At 41.4% G+C, this 20,394-nt stretch overlaps 1 protein-coding gene across 2 annotated transcripts; it reads left to right on the top strand.

Moving 5' to 3' along the window:
• The first annotated feature begins 11,283 nt into the window (after positions 1-11,283).
• On the top strand, positions 11,284-19,539 carry TUBAL3 (tubulin alpha like 3). 2 transcript variants are annotated; one of them, XM_025445523.3, is made up of 4 exons: positions 11,284-11,377; positions 15,035-15,278; positions 16,670-16,822; positions 18,176-19,539. In XM_025445523.3, exons 1-4 carry the CDS (start codon positions 11,375-11,377, stop codon positions 19,114-19,116), a joined length of 1,341 nt encoding a protein of 446 aa, XP_025301308.1. In that variant the 5' UTR covers positions 11,284-11,374; the 3' UTR covers positions 19,117-19,539. The 2 variants fall into 2 exon arrangements, with proteins under 2 accessions (XP_025301308.1, XP_048957249.1); XM_049101292.1 differs by lacking the exon at positions 11,284-11,377 and adding an exon at positions 12,447-12,582.
• The last annotated feature ends 855 nt before the right edge of the window (positions 19,540-20,394 follow it).

A 20,394-nucleotide genomic window follows, 5' to 3' on the forward strand; every position in this document is an offset into this window, starting at 1 on the left:
GCGGGGGTGGGGCGGTGGCCGGGTGCCCGGGGGGCCCGCTGGGACGGGCACGGCGCCCGACCGCCTCGGCCCGGAGCGCGGGTCCTGTCAGGGGGGCGCCGCCGCCGCCGCCGCCATCTTCCGGGGTTTGAAAATGGCGGCCGCGCGGCGAGCAGCCAATCGGGGGCGGCGGGCGGTTGCTAGGAGACGCGAGGCCCGCCCCCGGCGCGCAGGCGCTTCGGACAGCTCCTGGGCTATCGCCCGCGGCCGGGGCGCGCCGGAAGGGTGCTGGGGTCCGAGAGAGGCCGAAGGTGGTGCCCTAAGCTGGGATGTGCTGGCCACATACCTCCTCGTGACGTAGATCCCCGGGAACCGCAGGTGCAGGCGACCTCGGGGCGGCGCCTGGGGAAGCCCTGCTGCGGTCTGATCGCCCTCGGGAGCCGAGTCAGCAAGTGAAGGACCTTCTCAAGTAAAGAACACGGGCGTTCAATAGCACGGTCTTTGCTTTTAAGTTCTTGCGTTTTATGTGTCAAAGGCTGCAAAACTTCTCTCTGACGCTACAGATTCCGTTTCTGGGACTACATCCTAAGGCATCATAAGGTTGCATGTGCAAAAAAATAAATACATAACATAAAAATAAAAATAATAATAAAAAAAAGGATTGCATGTGCATCGAGGGGTGCAGAGCATGCCCCCCCCCCCCCCCAGTATACTGTCGGGTCTGTTCTGAGCTATGTGCACCAGTTCTGAGCTCGTCCTTTCCTTCCTCAAACCTGGAGGTCGGACTCCCCTGTGAAAGCTGCCCTTCCTGAACCAAGAAGGAAAAAGCGTCCTGAACAACCCATTGGGGAGATAAGAGGAAGCCCAAGGACAGAGAATTCGTAGAAACAACACTCATTACAGTACCTCTTCTCTTCTCATATATTGCAGCTACTTTCCCACAATTAAGTCTCTCTTCCTCTGACCTTTTTTTTTTTTTTTAAAAAAAGATTTTATTTATTTATTCATGAGAGACACAGAGGTAGACACACAGGCAGAAGGAGAAGCAGGCTCCCTGCAGGGAGCCCAACGTGGGACTCAATCCTGGAACTCCAGGATCAGGCCCAGGGCTGAAGGCAGACGCTAAACCGCTGAGCCCCTCGGGCTGCCCTTGATTTGCTTTTCAAACCCTGTTAATCTGCATTCATTTTAACTCTCATGCCCACTGGACACCCTGAGAGGATGGATGTGACATTGGGTTCTCCCTACAACGTGAAGATGTTAAGGGCACTGATGTTTCTAATATCAGAAAAAGTAAAGACAATCTAAATAATGATAGGGAAGTGGTTAATGATAGTTGATCCGTTAGAAAGAGTATTTGCAGCCAATAAAAATTAATTTTGGAATGTATGATACAATAAGTACTGTACTTTTGAAATAAAAACAAGGAATATAAAGGTATATTCAGTATATTCTGAGTTATGACTTGTGAGCAATTAAACAGGAAGAAGATGAAATCAATGTATAAATGTATCTCTAAGTAGTCAGAGTATGAGTATTAAATTTTTTTTACTTTATTGTATTTCAGAATTTTTTAAAAAAGATTTTATTTATGTATTTATTCATGAGAGACACAGAGAAAGAGGCAGAGACACAGGCAGAGGGAGAAGCAGGCTCCTTGCAGGGAGCCCAACGCAGGACTCAATCCCAGGACCCCAGGATCCCGACCTGAGCCAAAGGCGGCGGCTCAACCACTGAGCCACCCAGGAGTCCCTATTTCGTGATTTTTTAAATCATGAGATGCTGAATTTGAATTGCATTTATAAGACAAGGAAAAGTTCTTGTGTTATGAGAATCATGTTGAGTTATCCTACCTTATCCTACCCTTCCCCCAAAGTTAAAGAAGAGAGTATTGCTTTGCAGCCATTAGAATAAAGCAGTACAGAAATGCTAGAGAGAGAGAGAGAAAAAAAAAGAAATGTTAAGGATCTGTTTTTCTTTGTTTTTATTTATTTAAGTCGTGTCTGCACCCAACAGGAGCTTGAACTCATGACCCCAAGATCAAGAGCCACATGCTCCTCCAACCGAGCCAGCCAGGTGCCCAGAAGGAGCTGGTTTCAACCAAAACAGAGATTTACAAATATTCTCTTGGGGGTCTTTCTCAAAGGTTATTTCAACAACTAGTAGACTGATATGAAGTAGTTCACAAATCAATAATTCTAAAACCTATTCTCTTCATTCCCTAAGTGAATCCCACTCTCTTTTTGTGAAACTACTTACCAAGTGATACGGATCATGCTTGTTTTAGCAACCAGCGCGGTCAGATAGTATGTGCCAGTTGTATGTGAGTGGGGTTATAGAGGGAAAATGCTGGGAATGCACAAGTTTCTTTAATTCTGCACCCTGGATACTTCAGTTCTTTCACCAGGCCCTCAGAGACATGTTTTGCAGGAAAATCAGAGTTAGAAGAATGCTTTAAAAAATATCGAAGCTGTGCTTTCATAAACTGCCAAATGGGAAGGTTACTCTGATGGTAAAATTATTTGATGAAGACAATGTTCCATCATCTAATCTGACCAGCAGAACAGTATGTACAGGCACCAGAGAGCAGACTATTTGAAATCAGTTTTATTGTTTTTTAAAATCTATCATGTGTGTTTGTGTGTAGGGGAAGGAAGGGAGAGTTATTCTTTTTTTTTTTTTCACCCATTTATCATCTATTTACTATTGTGGTTTGCTTTTAGATATTTTAAGGAGAAAAACAGTAAAATTGGAAACTAGAGTGCCAGCTGGGGGAGTTTTAGGAGAATGGAAGTTGGGGAGAAAAATGTGTGCCCAGGAGAAGCACAATTGATTAGAAGTAGATTGAGTCGAATTGCTTTTATTCTTGGACTGTCTTGTGAGGAGGCCATTGGAGTTTTAAAGTACTGAATTATGTTAGTCATGGGGGAGGAAGATGGAGAGGGAGGAATATAGGGATGTGGGCTCAGCGGGGGTGGGAATGACAATGAAAAGTGATTCTGGCTGCCAACGGAGAATTAGCAAAGATAACTTCAGAAATGTGAGAATATCAGAATTACTTCTCAATGCTGAAGAATTTTTGTTGAACAGGAATTTCTTCCTTAGAAGCTTTCTTTTTCTCATTCACTTAGCCAGTGAGTTGACTGGCCTATATTAAAAAATACTTAAGAAGAAAAAAAAAAAAAGAAAAACAAACCAAAACAAAAAATACTTAAGAGGGGAACTTTGTAAAGAAAGGAAATCCTAACTATACACACCATACTTTTATACATGCAGGTATTTTTTCATTCTCTTTCAAGATCTAAGGAGTGCCACCCCATGTGTCAGTGAGGAGTCTACCAGAGAAATAGAAATAGTAATAAATTTATATAATATATATGTGTGTATGTGTGTGTTTATGTTTATGAAAAATGGAGTTTTATATAGAGGAGAGATTATATGTATATGAGATAATGAAGTAGTATATTATACATATGTAGAGATGTATTTCATGGAATGGCTTATATCACTGTGGGCACTGTAAAGTCTCAAGTCAGTAGGACAGACTGGAAGGCTGGCAACTCAGGTAGATGCTGAAGCTGCTGCTGCTGCTTTGCTCCTAAGGCATTTCAACTGATTAGATGAGGCCCACCCACATGATCAAGGGTAATATTTAAAATCAATTGATTGTCAGTGTTAACCATATCTACAGAAGGCCTTCTCAGCAACACCTAGATTAGTGTTCAATTGAATAACTGAGCACCATGGGCTAGCCAAGTTGCTACATGAAACTAACCATCACAACAGAAGACTTCTCCAGACTTGAAATTCCAATTATTATTACTTTAGGGAACTTTATTGCTTTCAGATTTAGTCTTTCAAGGTAGTAAGGAATTACTAAAAAAAATAATACTAAGATGTATTTCTTAAGTTACTTTGCAGAAGAGATTCTTCTAATTTTGTTCTAATTCCTTTGCAAATCTAAGTTAATCATAGCTCTATATGAGGTTGAGAATTAAAAAAAAAAATGAAACATACTGAATATGTCAGTGGACCAGAAATGAGATACTCAAATCATCTCATTTTCCCTTATCTTGTTTCAATTAAAAATAATCAGAGGGCAATGGGAGAAATTTGACACAGCAACATAATAAACATGATTCTGATTTTATAAAATGGAATCGGCTTACTCTTCATCTCTATTATATAGAACTACCAGAACCCTAAAAATTTGGGGGATTATTGGCAGGTAGGGACAGACAGGATTGACTTTATGAAGATCAAATTCTGAGACAAGTAGAACTCATAAATTCAGGAGAAAACTGCTGGAGAGCACATGATTAAAGGAGCTCCCCATGCAGAATCAACAGGTACAAGATGCAGAAGGAGTTTGAATGATTTGTTGGAGCCATTAAGTTGGAAGGTATATACGGAGCACGTGAGTCAATTGTGAAGTATACTTGCCCATAGGCTAAAGCAGTGAGTGGGACTCAGAGCTGGAGATGTGGAGCAGTGCCTCAGAAAGCTGAATATTCCAGGGAAGATGGAGAACACTAAACCAGGAGATGTACAAGCCACTCTGGCAGTACATTCCAACCCTCCCCCTTTATCACTAGAAACAGGCTGTAGAAAATAGCACAGCTTGGCAAATAGAGGTCTAAGAAAACAAGATGAAAGACAAAACCATGACTGTTAAAAGATTTAAGGAAAACCTTCACGATGAGAGAGACATCAAAATCCTAAAGGGGGAAGAATTTGAACACAAGGAAAGAGAGTAAATAAAGTAAACAGAAGAAAACTTCAAAGGGAGAGATGAGATGCCAGTTCAGCCATGGAAAAAAAAAAAAACACACTAAAATTCTGGCCATTTAAAATAAAAATAAACCAAAAGACACATGAGTAGCAGAGCCAACACGGATGAGAAGCAAATTAACTAGCCAAAAGTTCTAGCTGAGGAATTTTCCAAAAATATAATGCAAAGAGCCTGGGAAACGAAAGAATGAAAGGACAATTTAGAGTCAAAAGGGTAGAACTAAAAGTTTCAACTTACATCTAACAAGAGTTCCAGGAAAGAGAACAGGCAGTATGGAGAGGAGAAAATAATCAAATAAATAAAAAGCCCAGACTCAAGAAAGCATATGACCTGAATATTTGAAGTGTCCTCCAAGTACAGAACAAGGTGATTTTAAAAAGATTTACTTATATAGACACGTCATGGAAATTTTCATGTTAGAAGAAATAAAGAGAAAAATCATAAAAGTTCTCAGAGAAAAATAGGTTATCTACAAGGAAAAAAGAATCAGAGCAGTGCAATAGTTTTCATTGGAAAGAAAAAATAACGGTCGATATCTTCAGAGATTTGAGGACATATGATTTGGAACCTAAAAGCCCATATTCAAACAGATTGGTACTTAAAGGTTAAGAACAAGAGAACACATTTTTGGATCTGCAAGAAGAACCTATCAAATGTACCATCTGCATAATTGAAAAAATTACTTGCAAAAAAAATTTAAATTAAATTTAAAAAAAGAAAAAAATAATTGCATATATAATGTAGCAACATGACTAACAAATCCTGTAAGAAAGAATAAGTGGGTTACAGGGAGCAGTAGTGTATAAAGAAGCCAAAACTATCTTTATGCCCAAATAATTTTTGATGGCTAGTGTAAAAAATTTATTTTAGTGATACTTAGGCACCAAAATTCCAGATATTTTCAGTTTGGGAAGTGATAGAAGTGAAGATAGCATCAAAAGAGGAAGAATGAGGGGTGCCTGACTGGCTCAGTCAGTGGAACATGCTACTCTTCGCTCAGTGTTATAAGTTCAAGCTCCACACTGGGTGTAGAGATCACTTAAAAATAAAATGTTGGGATGCCTGGGTGGCTCAGTGGTTGAACGTCTGCTTTCTGCTCAGGGCATGATCCTGGGGCCTGGGAATCGAGTCCCGCATTGGGCTCCCTGCGAGGAGCCTGCTTCTCTCCCTCTGCCTGTGTCCATGTCTCTTTCTTTGTCTCTGTTGAATAAATAAATACAATTTTTAAAAAGATAAATAAAATTTTTAAAAAAAATTTTTGGAAAGGGAGAGGGGAAAGATTGAAAATGTGTGTGTGTGTTTCAGCGGGTAATATATTTCTAAAAGACAAAAATATAAGATTAAAATAATATATAAATTAAAAAATATAATCAAATCTGCATATTAAAATTTTGAGAGTAACAGAAGTCCTGGAAAATGTGCTACAACTTACAAACCACTAGAAAAAAAAATTGTGGTGCAAAGAAAATTCAATCGATCTATCAAATTGGAGAAAAGTAAGAAAAGAAAAACATAGTGGAAAACATGAAGTAAGGCAAGAATATACTCAGGCATATTGGTAATCACAAGCAATGTGAACACATTTTCTCATCAAAAGACAGACTCTCATCATCGTTATAAGAAGCACATCTACAAGTTTAAAAATAAACAATTGGAGGGACACCTGGATATGTCAGTCGTTGAGCATCTGCCTTTGGCTCAGGTCATGATCCTGGGGTCCCGGGATCTAGTCCCACATCAGGCTCCCTGCAGGGAGCCTGCTTCTCCCTCTACCTGTGTCTCTGCCTCTCTCTCTATGTCTTTCATGAATAAATAAATAAAATCCTAAGAAAAAACAGTTCCAGCTCCAGTAATAAGATGGGATAAGTTATTTGGACCCTTTTGACCACTAAGTGAAACTAAAAACGCCAACAAACACACAAAAGAATATATTGAAAGGACTCATGAATAAGATAGGCCAATTCCTGAGGAAATGAGAGAGGTGGTGGAGGCCAGAAACTTGCTTTTGTGCTAAGGGTGCCAAACCGGGAAGCATCAGCTTTCATGGACTCAGTGGGCACAAGGAAGAGGACCCCAACCCAAGATAGTTTCATAGGAGATCCTTCTCCAAAAAGTTCAAATCCCAAAATACTTTTAGAATAAGGGTAAGCCGGCTCTAGTTTTCAACACTCAAGAAATGACAAAGCTTTTTCCTGGCATTGAGCAGAGCAGGATGTTGGGAGGGATTGCATCTCAGAAGTTATAACCACAAGCTGGCCCTAGACCAAAAGGGAACCTAAAATCATTCACTTGGATGGTCTGAAAAAGAAAACTTCAGTGAATCAGTGTAAACAGATAAATCCCCTAGGTGCCTTGCAGAAGCAAACGCAAATCATCTCTGGAGAAACATGTTCATCTCAGACCTCAAAGATGCTCTTCATGTAAGTTTTTGAAGAAAATCAGAAGCTCACACATAAGGGGGGAAAAGCCACTGTTGGGAAGAATCAGAAAAAAAAAAAAAACTGACAGAGGAAACAGACCAGAAGGATGTTTGTTTCATGGAATAATCAGACAGATTAGGAAACATTTACAGTTACTGTGTCTAAATGTATAGAAGACAAGATGGAAAATATCACTGGGAAAGAGTCAATTACAAAAAGAGAAAAAAGCTGGAGGGGCTCCTGGGTGGCCCAGTTGGTTAAGTGTCTGCCTTTGGCTCAAGTCATGATCTCAGGGTCCTGGGATTGAGTCTTAAGTCAGGCTCCCTGCTCAGTGGGAATTCTGCTTCTCCCTCTCCCTCTGCTCCCCACCCCGCTCGTTCTCTCTTTCTCTTGCTCTATCTCAAATAAATAAAATATTTATTTATTTATTTATAAAAAGCTGGATGTAGCAGATTTAGAAAAAAAACTTCTAAAAGCGAAAACATATATAATTACAATTAACAACTCAGTATGTGACTTTTAAAAAAGATTAGGCGAAGCCAAAGAAAAGCAATGGATGAAGAGGAAGATAGCCGTAGAAATTAAGCAGGATGTGGCACAGGGGTACAAAGAGATTGCAAATACAAGGTGTTCAGAGATGTACCAGCTACAGTAAAAATGTCGACCAAAAGGAAGAGGAAAGAGAAAATGAGAGGAAAGCAATATTCAAAAAGGTAATGGCTGAGAACTCTCTAAAACTTAAGAAAGACATGGATCTACATATCATTAAGCCCAACAAATCCAATGCTAGACAAATAAAGAAATCCACATAAAGACACATTATAAAAAATATGCAAAAAAGACACGTATGGTAAAACTAAAGAAACTGAACACAAAGATGAATTCCTTTTTTTTTTTTTACAAAGATGAATTCTAAAGCAGCAAAAAAAAAATCAATCAGTCAATCAGTCTTGCCATTTGCAACAACGTGGATGGAACTGGAAGATACTATGATGAGCAAAATAAATCAGTCAGAAAAAGACAATTATCAAATGATCTCACTCATGTATAGAACTTAAGAAACAAAACAGGATCACAGGAGAAGAGAGGAAAAAAATAAAACAAGTTTAAATCAGAGAGAGACAAACCGTAAGAGACTCTTAAGTTTGGGAAACAAATGAGGATCTCTGGAGGGGAGGAGGATGGGGGGATGGGACAACTGGGTGGCGGGCATTAAGGAGGACACGTGGTGATGAGCACTGGGTGTAATGTAAGACTGATGAATACTGAACTCTACCTCTGGAACCAATAATACATTATGTTAATTAATTGAATTGAAATAAAATTTAAAAATGTGATATGTACAGACAAAGGAATGTTAGCCATAAAAAGAAAGGAAATTCTGACGCGTGCTACAGGGTGGATGAACCCCCAAAATACTATGCCAAGAAGAAGAAGCCAGACACGAAAGGTCACATATATTGTATGATTGCATCTGCATGAAATATCCAGAATAGGTAAATCCATAGAGATGACGTCAATTAATGGTTGTCAGGAGTTGAGAGGTGGAAGGTGGGGAGTGACAGCTTATCAGGTATGGGGTCTTTCTTGGGGTGATGCAAATTCTTTGGAACTTGATACAAGTTATAGTTGCACAACACTGGGAATGTGCTAAACACCACTGAGTTGGACAATTTAAAATGGTTAATTTATGTTGTATAAATGTCATCTCAACCTCAAAAAAAAAAAGGGAAAAAGGTCCTAAAGCAGCCAAAGAGACCTTAAAAGGAACAATATTTATACCAATAGCTTCTCGTAGTCAGGAACAGAAGCCAGAAGCCAGTGGACTCAGGGAGAAATGTTGCCATAGAATTCCTTACCTGCTGAAATAACTTTCAGGAAGATGGGTGAAAGTAAGGCATTTCAGACAAAAGCAAAAAAAAAAAAAAAAAAAAAAAAGTAACTGAAAGATGTCACTCAAGGAAATTCTGAAGGATTTACTTCAGGCAGAAGAAGTAAAAAGGAAAAAAAAGTAAGTTCTGAAATGGGAGAAGGAATGAAAAGCAAAAAAAGCTGTAACGTGGGTAAATCTAAAACAAACATTGATTTTATAAAACAACAACAACAATAATGCCCTGCAGGCTTAAATACATTTCATTGGTGCAAAAGAAAGGATGTAAAAAAATAACCTGGAACATGGGAACAGGCAGAAATAAGATAAAAGTGGTGCACCTGGGAGCTCAGTCCATTAAGCACCTGCCTTTGGCTCAGGTCATGGTCCCAGGGTCCTGGGATCGAGTTCCGCATTGGGCTCCCTGCTCAGCGGGGAGTCTGCTCCTCCCCCTGCTCCTGCTCTCTCTTGTGCCCCCTCTTACACTGTGTCTCTCTCAAATAAATAAATAAAATCTTTTTAAAAATTAAAAAAAATAAGAGGAAATAAGATAAAAGCACAAATATCTAAACCCATCTATGTTAGTTGTTGCATTAAATGTAATGAGACCAAATTATTCTATTAAAAGATAAATTGGAAAAAACTCAGTTATGCCTACAAAGGACACATCAAAAATATGACAATACTGAAGGGTTCTTAAATTCTTAAGAATGTAAAATGCTGGAAAAGACATCATTCAGATACTAAGAAAACTGCATTAAAGTAGCAACATTAATATTCAATAATAAAGATGTTAAGGCAAAATCACTCATAGATATAGTTATTTTATTTTATCTATTTTATTTTATTTTATTTTATTTTATTTTATTAATTGTATTTATTTATTTGAGAGAGAGAGAACACGAGCAGGGGAGAAGGATAGAGCTGAGCAGGGAGCCTAATGAGGAAGTTGATCCCAGGACCCTGGTATCATGACCTGAGCTGAACGCAGACGCTTAACCAATTGAGCCACCCAGGTGCCCCAATATAGCCATTTAAAAATAATAGAATATTTCAATTCCACAGAAAATATAATAATTTAAAGTTCACATGTTCTTAACATAGCCTCAAAATATATAAAGCAAAAACTGTCAGAAAGAGAAACAATAGACAAATCAACAATCATAACGGAAAAATTTAACACATCTTTAGAAGTAACCAATACTCAAAATTTAGACTACATAGTGAATCAGTTTGAAATATGTATATAAAAACGTTGCATCCAACAAACTACAGAATGTACATTCTTTTCAAGCATTCATAGAACATTTTCAAAACTTGACCACATAGCAGAACATAGAGGTTGTCTTGACAAATACATATAGAGAGAAATCGTTTAGAGTCTGTTCTCTGATCTTAGTTTGAATAATCAAAAATCACGGCATCCGTGTATATTGCGTATGACCATACCATAATTTAAAATAGAATAAATAATAAAATTAGTAATAATAAACACACAGAAAATCGCCATACATTTGGAAGTGCTGGTGATCAAGGTGCAGGAGTAGGAGGTGGGAGGTAAAAAGACACTTTCTCCGTTTGCTCTCTGCCCCCCGGGGGTTGTTTGAGTCTTATTTAAAGAGAAGATACTCAGGTAATACTGATGCACTAGAGAAAGTTATTTGCTGCAGCAGCAAATTTTACTCCTTCCCTTTCCATGCTTGACACAGTCTTTTTTATTCTTTTTTTTTTAATTTATAAATTTATTTTTTATTGGTGTTCAATTTGCCAACATATAGAATAACCCCCAGTGCTCATCCCATCAAGCGCCCCCCTCAGTGCCTGTCACCCCAACCCCCCGCCCTCCTCCCCTTCCACCACCCCTAGTTCGTTTCCCAGAGTTAGGAGTCTCTCATGTTCTGTCTCCCTTTCTGATATTTCCCACACATTTTTTCTCCTTTCCCCTTTCTTCCCTTTCACTATTTTTTATATTCCCCGAATGAATGAGACCATATAATTGACATAGTCTTAATACAGGAGGATGTTTGGAAGGAGACATTTGTTATTTTTAACAGCAACAAAAAATGAGTTTAAGGTGGAAGTAGATTTGGGTAAGCTCCACCGGTGGCCGTGCACAGACTCTCCCGGGGGGAGGGGGGTTCAGGTCCCCTGGGGGACAGAGAGCAGCGCAGAGGGGCGTGTACAGCTTTAAGTGAAGCAGGTGCCTCTGCCCTCAGGTGGAGTCATTTCCTGCCCTGTGATAGATGTGATAAAGTCGGCCTGGGCCCCGCTCACTCGTCCTTGCCGGCCCGGTGGGGGCATCTCCGGATCAGCATGGTAAGTGGCTGTGTCCCCAGCTGGCAGCGCCCTAGCCCTAGCTGAGGGTACTCCCCAGATTTGGTCCTCTCCCACTAACCCGCCCTTCATAAATTCTTACTCCAGAGAAGAAATCGGCAAGGGGGCATTTGTTTCTATCAAGATTTGGATAAGCTCTCGTCCGTCCAGCTGTAGTTTTGCGGCTTTGGGGGAAAACTTGGTGGGTGTGTAGTGCTCCACTGCTTTTAACTCAAGTGTTGAAACAAGAACCTCTCTTTCCCTTAGGTCTACATTTGTCGTAGACCTGCTGTGCTGATTTTTTTTTTTTTTTTTCTGTAGAAATCCATTGCTTCACTTTTAGTTACGCTTGTAGAGTTTCTGGGGACTTCAGACCCGGGTCATTGTTGCTAAAGCTCATAAATGCATGGCAGGGTAAAGTGCAGGGACATCCTCTCGAGTTTCCTTCTTAGGAGACAACAGGAAACTTAGTTACTTACGGTAATTCCTCTTTGGGGATCCTCTCTTAAGATCCACTTTTCCTTTAATGTCTTATGTGTCTGTCACAGTAATTTTTGGTATCTTAGAATTTTAAATTCTTAAATGGAAGTTGCCTTTCATAGTGCTTTCTCATCTTTGATGTTCTCATCCCCCTTGGACTTTCTCTCCCCAACATTTTAAGGATGCTGAAGCTGTTCTGCTCTGAAAAAAATGATTCCTTCCTACAAGAGGGGTCCCTGCAGTCAGGGAAATGTTGTTCCCCGTCTTCACTGAATCAACTTCGGTATCCTGGGTGTGAAACTGTTCTGTAGCGTCTTGCAAGATACCTACCCTTTTTTAGGACCGCATCTGAATCTAGGAATCTACGACTTCTCCTTATCTCAAAATAAAACGTTAATTAGAAAATGATGCCTTCCTAGTAATTCAGATTGACCTTGCTGCAGCTAACATGCTGCGATTTATAATATTGATACAGAATGCGCAGTTTACAATCTTACTTTATAGTGTGACTAATATTTAACAGATAGTTTGCAAAGGAGGGACAATATTTAACAGATAGTTTGCAAAGGAGGGACCGGCTAAGAGAGGAAGGTGAAGATTACCTTCTGTCCTCTGGGACACAGTCGTGTTATAAACTCAGCTGCTTCTCAAACCAGGAAGGGTGTGATCGATCCTTCTTGGGCCAAGTATTCCTGGCTTGTTCAGAAAGGACAGAGAGAAATTGAGGTGTAAGTAGCTTAAATGATGTGAAAATCTTGAAATGCTCCCCCCTTCAGCATTTTTACCTAAATCTAGGGAGTTTTGATCTGATTACAGTATCTGATGTACTGAGATCATTTGCAGTCCAGCAGGTGTGGGAGGAATAAAAGCATGCTTTGCAGACAAGTGTGTTAGAAGCCTGTTTATTATGCTGGAACATGTTTGATTTTTTTTTTCCTGTGCCGGACAGAGGTTGGAACACTGGTTGATGCTAAGCGAGGTGCTTTCTGAATTGAGAAATTTGTCATGAGACAAATTTGCCGCCTTTGTCATGAGAGACCCATAGTTACACGGGAAGGAAATAGGAGGAAATTCTACTCAGGTGGTGAATTTGCATTCCTCATAAAGCAAAGAGGGCTGTGTTAGGCCTGGCGAATCAAGGAGATGAGATATAAGGGCTTGATGCAGCGGAGCAAGAACAGAATCCAAGTCGCATTGCAGGGCTGTGACTGGCCAGAGCTCCCTCCCTCCTTCCCTCCCTGGACTAGTGGTCTTTTCGTAGTTGAATCTCAGACCTTGTCCAGGAAAAGAGCAGCCTGTACGAGGGCAGGGCTGCCCACCGGCTCACAGGCTAACAGCTGGAAGGGTCCCAGTGATGCGGAGAACACGCTGCTCGCCCCGTGAGCCCCCCTGCATACACCTGTCCTACGCCCGCTGGCAACCAAAACCCAACCACATTCGAATTGGCGATTGCTGTTCTTATGTTTTTTAAGGATTTAACCTTTTCTTTACTTCTCTTAGTTGAGTAGATATTTGTGTCTGTTTAAATGACCCAAACTTGTTGGTCTTTAAGAAGAGAGATGTGGGGATGCCTGGGTGGTTCAGTGGTTGAGAATCAGGTCGTGATCCTGAGGTCCTGGGATGGAGTCCCACTTCGGGGTCCCCACAGGGAGCCTGCTTCTCCCTCTGCCTGTGTCTCTCCTTTCTCTCTCTCTCTCTGTGTCTCGTGAATTAAAAAAAAAAAGATATGAATGGTGATTTAAACGTGGGATGGGAGAGTGGAGGCTGATGACAGTGATGGAAAACAGTAGAGTTTAAACCAGGAAAAAGATCACTGTCCAGATAGAACTGAAGTTAATATTTGATGTACTTTAAAGATCTTTTTCTATGCTTATTTTTAATATATTTGATATTTCATTTAATATATAATTATGTGACTTACATACCTTTTACTTCATCTTTTTTCATAAGCTTTTCCCATGTCATAAAATCTGGAGGGTAAACTTTTAAGGGTTGCCTAACTGTTCTTCAAATGCCCAACAATGAATGAATGTAGATTGGTTCTTGCTTCTCACTCTTATAAACAATAATGCTGTGAATGCCATTGTGCCTAAATCTTTGCATTTTAGATTCTTTTTCAAAATAATTCATTTGTGTATGTTACTTGCCTATTTATCTACTAGATATTTCAAGTATACGGTTGGGTTTTTAAAGATTTTATTTTTAGGTAATTTCTATACTCAACATGGGGCTTGAACTTACAATCCTGACATCAAGAGTAGCATGCTCTACCAACAGAGCCAGCTAGGTGCCCCTCAAGCATTTTTAAAAATTAATATATATAAAATTGCCTTATTGATAGACCTTAATATGAAGGACTATACATAACTCACTTTATATACATCATTATTCTTATTTGTTTATTACAGTATTGCGATTTTACAACTTTGGGTTGTTAAATCTATTACACATTTCCTTGGTAAATTTTCCACTACTTTTATGATTAGAACATCCTTCCTTCCTTCCTTTTTTATTTATTTAATATAAATTTATTTTTTATTGGTGTTCAATTTGCTAACATATAGAATAACCCCCAGTGCTCATCCCATCAAGTGCCCCCCTCAGTGCCCGTCACCCAGTCACCCCCACCCCCCGCCCACCTCCCCTTCCACCCCCCCAGTTCGTTTCCCAGAGTTACGAGTCTCTCATGTTCCATCCTTCCTTATTTAGAGCACATATGAATAGTAATATAAAATCTCAATATATGAAAAGGTAACATCTTCAATTTAAGTGCTATGGGTTTTAATATATATCAAGATTATACATTTATCTTTGGTTTTATCCCTTTCTAGTAACTACCTGATATTTTTCTAGGTGAGGCAGCTTGATTTCATACATATATAGTATATTATGTATATATATTTCTACCTCACTCTTGGCCTGTTACACAATAAATACTTAAGTTATGTTGTTGAAAGAAATCTTTCAGTAAGGTTGGAGTTTTTGGTTCAATTATTCTTAAAACATACCTGTACCTGGTTTTTTATTTCTATGAGATACTATTAATTAGCCTTATCGTACATTTCTCTTATTGGCTTATGCTAGCTTGCTTTCTATTGCTTGTGAGCAGAATTACTGAGTGAGCAAGCTCATGTTATCTAAGAAGACTATTTAGTTCTAACTTCCTGTGGCTTATTTCAGAGGGAGTGCCTTTCCATCCACATTGGCCAAGCTGGCATCCAGATTGGGGATGCTTGCTGGGAACTCTATTGCCTGGAACATGGAATCCAGCCAGATGGTGTTGTTCTCAACAGTAAAAAGGATCAGCTGGAAAATGCTAACATGGAGCATATAGATGCATCTTTCAATACCTTCTTTTGTGAGACGAGCACTGGGAAGCACGTGCCCCGAGCACTCTTCATGGATCTGGAGCCCACTGTTATAGGTAACATAAGACTCGCATTCAACGGTACTTAACCAGGTCCACAATCAAAGCTAACAAATCCAGTACCAGTGGATGGGATCACTAGGTTACATGAATCTATCTGAATAGGATCATAGGGACTTTTTTTTTAAATCTAGAAGTTCGCTCATGACCACCTAAGGTGATCGGCATGAAATATACCCTAAGGGAGTACTAGTGTAGTCTTCTTTTTTTGTGTGATGAAACAAATTCAAACCTTGTTAGTTTCTCCACACACATTTGTTGTGACAGAAGATTAAATCTTTTCTTGAATTTGAAGACCAGTTGCTAGAGGGTTCCAACAAAGAATCTGAAAGTTGGCATTACCTGAGCATGATTCCAAAGAGACAAGGAGCCAAACACATCTTCTAATTGTGGGGAAATCAGTACAATTTTATGATTATTAATGGCAGACTTTGTAGTATCTTGTCCAGAAGCATGGTGTGGCCGCTCGGCTCTAAGAGCAAGCATCTCATGAGCACAAAGCTGAAGTCCATGGCATTTTTATAATCTAGCCTTGGAAGTGGTGAAAGCAGCTGATCTTGTCCAAAGGCAGCTGGAATGGTTTTAGAATGAAGGAAAGAGTTTTGGTTGTGTTTATATCAACTGCTTTCGAGTTGGGTGGGCGTGGGAGCTGGTCACACCTTCTCTGCTAAAGCATACTCCTAATAATTGAGGTCGGTCTACTTTTCCCCACTTTTCTGGCACTCAGTTGGCTATTTGTAGATAGAAATACTCGCCTTAGAATGCCAGAGTGTCACAGTGTGCATGATGGGATCTGTGTGCACCTAGAACCTCAGAATGTGACTTTATTGGAAATAAGGTCTCAGTGGGTATATGAGGTTGAGGTCCTACTGGGTTGGGGTCGGCCCTAACTCTAGTAGTCTGTGTCTTTGTGAGAAGAGGGGCCACAGGCAGGGGGAGCGGACATGCATGATGGAGGCAGGAGTGGTGCAGCCCCAAGCCGAGGAGCTCCCCAAATGTCCAGCAGGAGGAAGCCAGGAGAGGGGAGTGAAACAGCTTCTCCTTGGGACCCCTGGAGGAAGCAGCATTGCTAACACTTTGATTTTTGGACTTAGGGCCTCCTGAACTGTGAGAGAAAATATTCCTCTTGCTTTAAGCCGCCAAGTTTGTTGTAATTTGTTACAGAAGCCACAAGAAACTAATAAAGGGTATAGGATGGGAGGATGGACTTTCAATCTATCTGGAAGCGATGACCCTGTTTGTAGACTAGGGAGGCCAGTCCAGTGGTGTAAAGCCCTTGTTTCACCGCAACACTGGGGATGTGTGGGCAGGGTGCTGGGCTGTGCAGGAATTGGTGAAGGGGTGGCAGCCGAATGGATGGAGCACTGACCTCCTGTCCCCTCCTGCAGATGGCATTCGAGCTGGCCCGCGCCGTGCGCTCTTCCACCCAGAACAGCTGGTCAGTGGGAAGGAAGACGCTGCAAACAACTATGCCCGCGGTCGCTACTCCGTGGGGTCAGGGATCATCGATCTTGTGCTAGAGAGGATCCGAAAGCTGGCAAGTGGCCCCCTTTCTCCCCAGCGGGTGCAGGACCCCAAGGCCTGGGACCTGCCCTCCCAACAGCACCAGCGCATCCTCCCACCTGCATCACCACTGTGGCCTCTTCCGCAGATGCTCAAAGCTGGGAAGCATCCTGCTGTTGGCCTTGGTTAGGCTCTGTCCTGTAGGAAGGGCGAAAGAAACCTTTACCCTTACTGCAGCCCCACCTACTCTCTTTTTAGACTTATGAGGAAATATTTTGGGTTTTTTTTCACTGTTTTATTGAGATAACTGACACCCAACCCTGTAAATTTAAGGTGTACAACGTGATGAGTTGATACACATCTATGGCGCAGTGATTGCCACAGTACAGTCAATGTGTGTGTGTGGGGGAGGGGCATGAGAACATTCAAGATCCACTCTCTTACCAACTTTCAGGCGTACAACATGGTGTTCACCAAAGTCACCACATTGTCCACTAGATCCCCAGAACTTACTCATCTTCTAACAGGAGGTTTGTGTCCTTTGACCTACAGCCCCTGCCAGATACCGTTCCACTTTCCGATTCTATGAGTTTGACATTTTTAGACTCCGCATATGTGAATGGGATGATATAGTATTTGTCTTTCTGCATCTGATGTCTCTCACTTGGGATAATGCCCTTAAGGTCCACCTACGCTGCCACAAATGGCAGGATGACCTGCTTTATAATGACTAGCCCCCTCCTCTACTCTTGTTTCTGCAACTCCTCATGGCTCACCTTGTCAGCACAGGCTTCCAGAGAGAGCATCCTGAACCTGGTCCTTTTCCAGTAGTATCCATTATTCATGAAGTCAACAGGAGGCACATCCTACCTGGAGATTGGTTACTGTAGTTACTGACCGTTAATTCTTCTTTAAGGACCTGCCTTTGGAGGCCCTTTTGTCTAGTGCTTATTTCGGTGTCTGGTGTAATCCTCAAGGAACCCGATGTCTTTTAGCCCAGAGTAGATTGGACATAGAAGCGATAGGTACTTCATCTCCCGGGCCGGGGGTTGGGGAGGAAAGTAGGGGGATAGGTTGCTTCAATAGTTTGCGATTTTGCTTTCTTCATTACTGAGAAAGATCTTGCTTTAGGTCACATGCAGATAAACTTGGGGAGGGCAGCTACAGACAGCTGAATATTTCTGCTTTGCTTAGAGTGAAATTCTAAAGTGCCCCCCCCAACCCCCAGAGGTAACCAACCACTTGCGTGTGTTATGATGGTGTTAATAATGGTACACCCGTCCTTTCTGAAGGTTTTGTTTGTTTGGGGGGGAACTTGTTGACCTCCCACTACCACTGCTCCTAGGTTCATTTGACCCAGTTCTCACATCTCCTCTCACCTCCCCAGACAGAGCAGTGCAGTGGACTTCAGGGATTTTTGGTTTTCCGAAGCTGTGGAGGAGGCACGGGGTCCGGATTTACATCCCTCCTAATGGAGAAGCTCTCGATGGAATACAGCAGGAAGACGAAACTGGAGTTCTCTGTGTATCCAGCCCCTAGGATCTCCACTGCCATAGTGGAGCCCTACAACTCCATCCTCACCACGCATTCCACCATAGAGCACTCGGACTGTACCTTCTTGGTGGACAATGAGGCCATCTATGACATCTGCCACCATAAACTTGGTGTCGAGTGTCCCTCTTACGCCAGCATTAATAGGCTCATAGGTCAGGCAGTGTCTTCCATCACTACTTCCCTCAGGTTTGAAGGGCCCTTGAATGTGGACCTCATTGAATTCCAGACCAACCTGGTTCCTTATCCGAGAATACATTTCCCCACGACAACCTTTGCCCCCATCATATCCGCTGAGAGTGCCTACCGTGAGGAGCTCTCTGTGTGCGACATCACTGCTGCTTGCTTTGACTTCTCCAACCAGCTGGTCAAGTGCAACCCTCGCCTGGGGAAGTACATGGCCTGCTGTCTCCTCTACAGAGGGGACGTGGTCCCCAAAGATGTGAATTCAGCCATTGCAGCCATGAAGTCCAGGAACTCTGTGCAGTTTGTAGACTGGTGTCCAACTGGTTTCAAGGTAGGCATCAACAGCCAGCCACCCACGGTGATGCCAGGAGGGGACCTGGCCAAGGTCCAGCGGGCTGTGTGCATGCTGAGCAATAACACGGCTGTCGTGGAGGCCTGGGCCCGCCTGGACCACAAGTTTGACCTCATGTATGCCAAGAGGGCATTTCTGCATTGGTACACCAGAGAAGGCATGGAGGAAGACGAGTTCTCAGAGGCCCGGGAAGACTTGGCTGCCCTGGAGAAGGATTATGAAGAAATGGGGCGAAGTTTCTGATGTAAACGTGGTCAGGGAGAATGAGTGTTAGGTTGAAGTGTCATGCTTTCTTTTCAAGACATTATCTATTCTTGGTGGGTAGAGTTTCCCTGATTGGAAGAAACTGGAAACCAAATCAAGCAAGCCCCTAAGCTCCACACTACATTGAATAGGTCAGTATCAACACTGAGCTCGGATTTCCTTGTCTGCTAGTTCAGCGCAACTACCTGTGAACCTCCTACGTTAGGGGTCCTTCGAGCTTCTGGATCCTGTCCATGTTTCTTTTTTGTTTTTTTCTTTTTCTCCAAATGGAAACCTAGCTTTATTCTTTGCTTTTTCAACAAAAGACGATGAAACCCTCAAGTCAGTGCTTTTGCTTTTCCTTTCCTGAAGTATAAAACAGCACATAATAATGTTATTTCCCCCATGGCTATGTTTTGTACATTGATTAAATAATGAACATGTTCAGTATCATTCTTTTCTTTCTTCCAAATGTAGGCCTTACAGTCTCAGCTTGCTTTTTATACAAACAAAAACAAGAATATTCTTGGGTCTTTCAAAAATGTGCATCTGTGTTCCTATGGGTCAGAAGGTGAAAGGGATCTCTCTCACCACCCCCGTCCTTGAAAAGATGTTCTTGAAGTGTAGCCAACAGAGCCCTGCATCAGAACCAGTAGAGACATTTAGGAAAAAAATGCAGATTCTTGGGCACCTGGCTGGTCAGTGGGTGGTGTCCGACTCTTGATCTTAGGGTTGTAAGTTCAAACCCCGTGTTGGGTGTAGAGATTACTTAAAAAAATTTAAAAAATAAAAATTTTTTAAAAATGCAGATTCTTGAGCTTCACTACAGAAGCTCTAGGGGTTGGAGGGGGCATGACCTAAGAGTTTGAAGCTTAAAAAACACTTAACGGAATTCATTTTTGGTATTAAACTATACCACTTTCAAACAAGTTATAACTTAGAATGGAAACACATAGCTATAAATGCATTAAAACCATCAGTCACATTTTTATTATCCATGATGTTTTACCTGACTAATCATTAGATTCAGGGAGAACTAGACACTACAAAGGTGCTCACTTGGGCTTGGGGGTTGCTCTTGAGCTAATGGTAGTTTCCAAGTGCCTCATTCAGCTCCGGTGTTTACCCTGCAGTCCTCCATTTGTACTCTCTTGGCCTCAACATGGTCAGGGCTTTTGGTTCAGGTAGACATCTGAGGGGAATTGCCACTAAAGCCTTGGCTGAAGGCATAAAAGTTGAGTGTCCTATTTCTTTTTAAGATTTATTTATTTATTTATT

This window comes from Canis lupus, chromosome 2, assembly GCF_003254725.2.
Source record: "Canis lupus dingo isolate Sandy chromosome 2, ASM325472v2, whole genome shotgun sequence".
Lineage (NCBI taxonomy): Eukaryota > Metazoa > Chordata > Mammalia > Carnivora > Canidae > Canis > Canis lupus.

Bases quoted from the DNA above. Each gene is read 5' to 3' on its own strand.
- TUBAL3 (XM_025445523.3), top strand. The intron at 15,279-16,669 runs GTAACATAAGAC...CCCCTCCTGCAG, and splicing joins TCTGGAGCCCACTGTTATAG to ATGGCATTCGAGCTGGCCCG. The intron at 16,823-18,175 runs GTGGCCCCCTTT...CTCCCCAGACAG, and splicing joins GAGGATCCGAAAGCTGGCAA to AGCAGTGCAGTGGACTTCAG.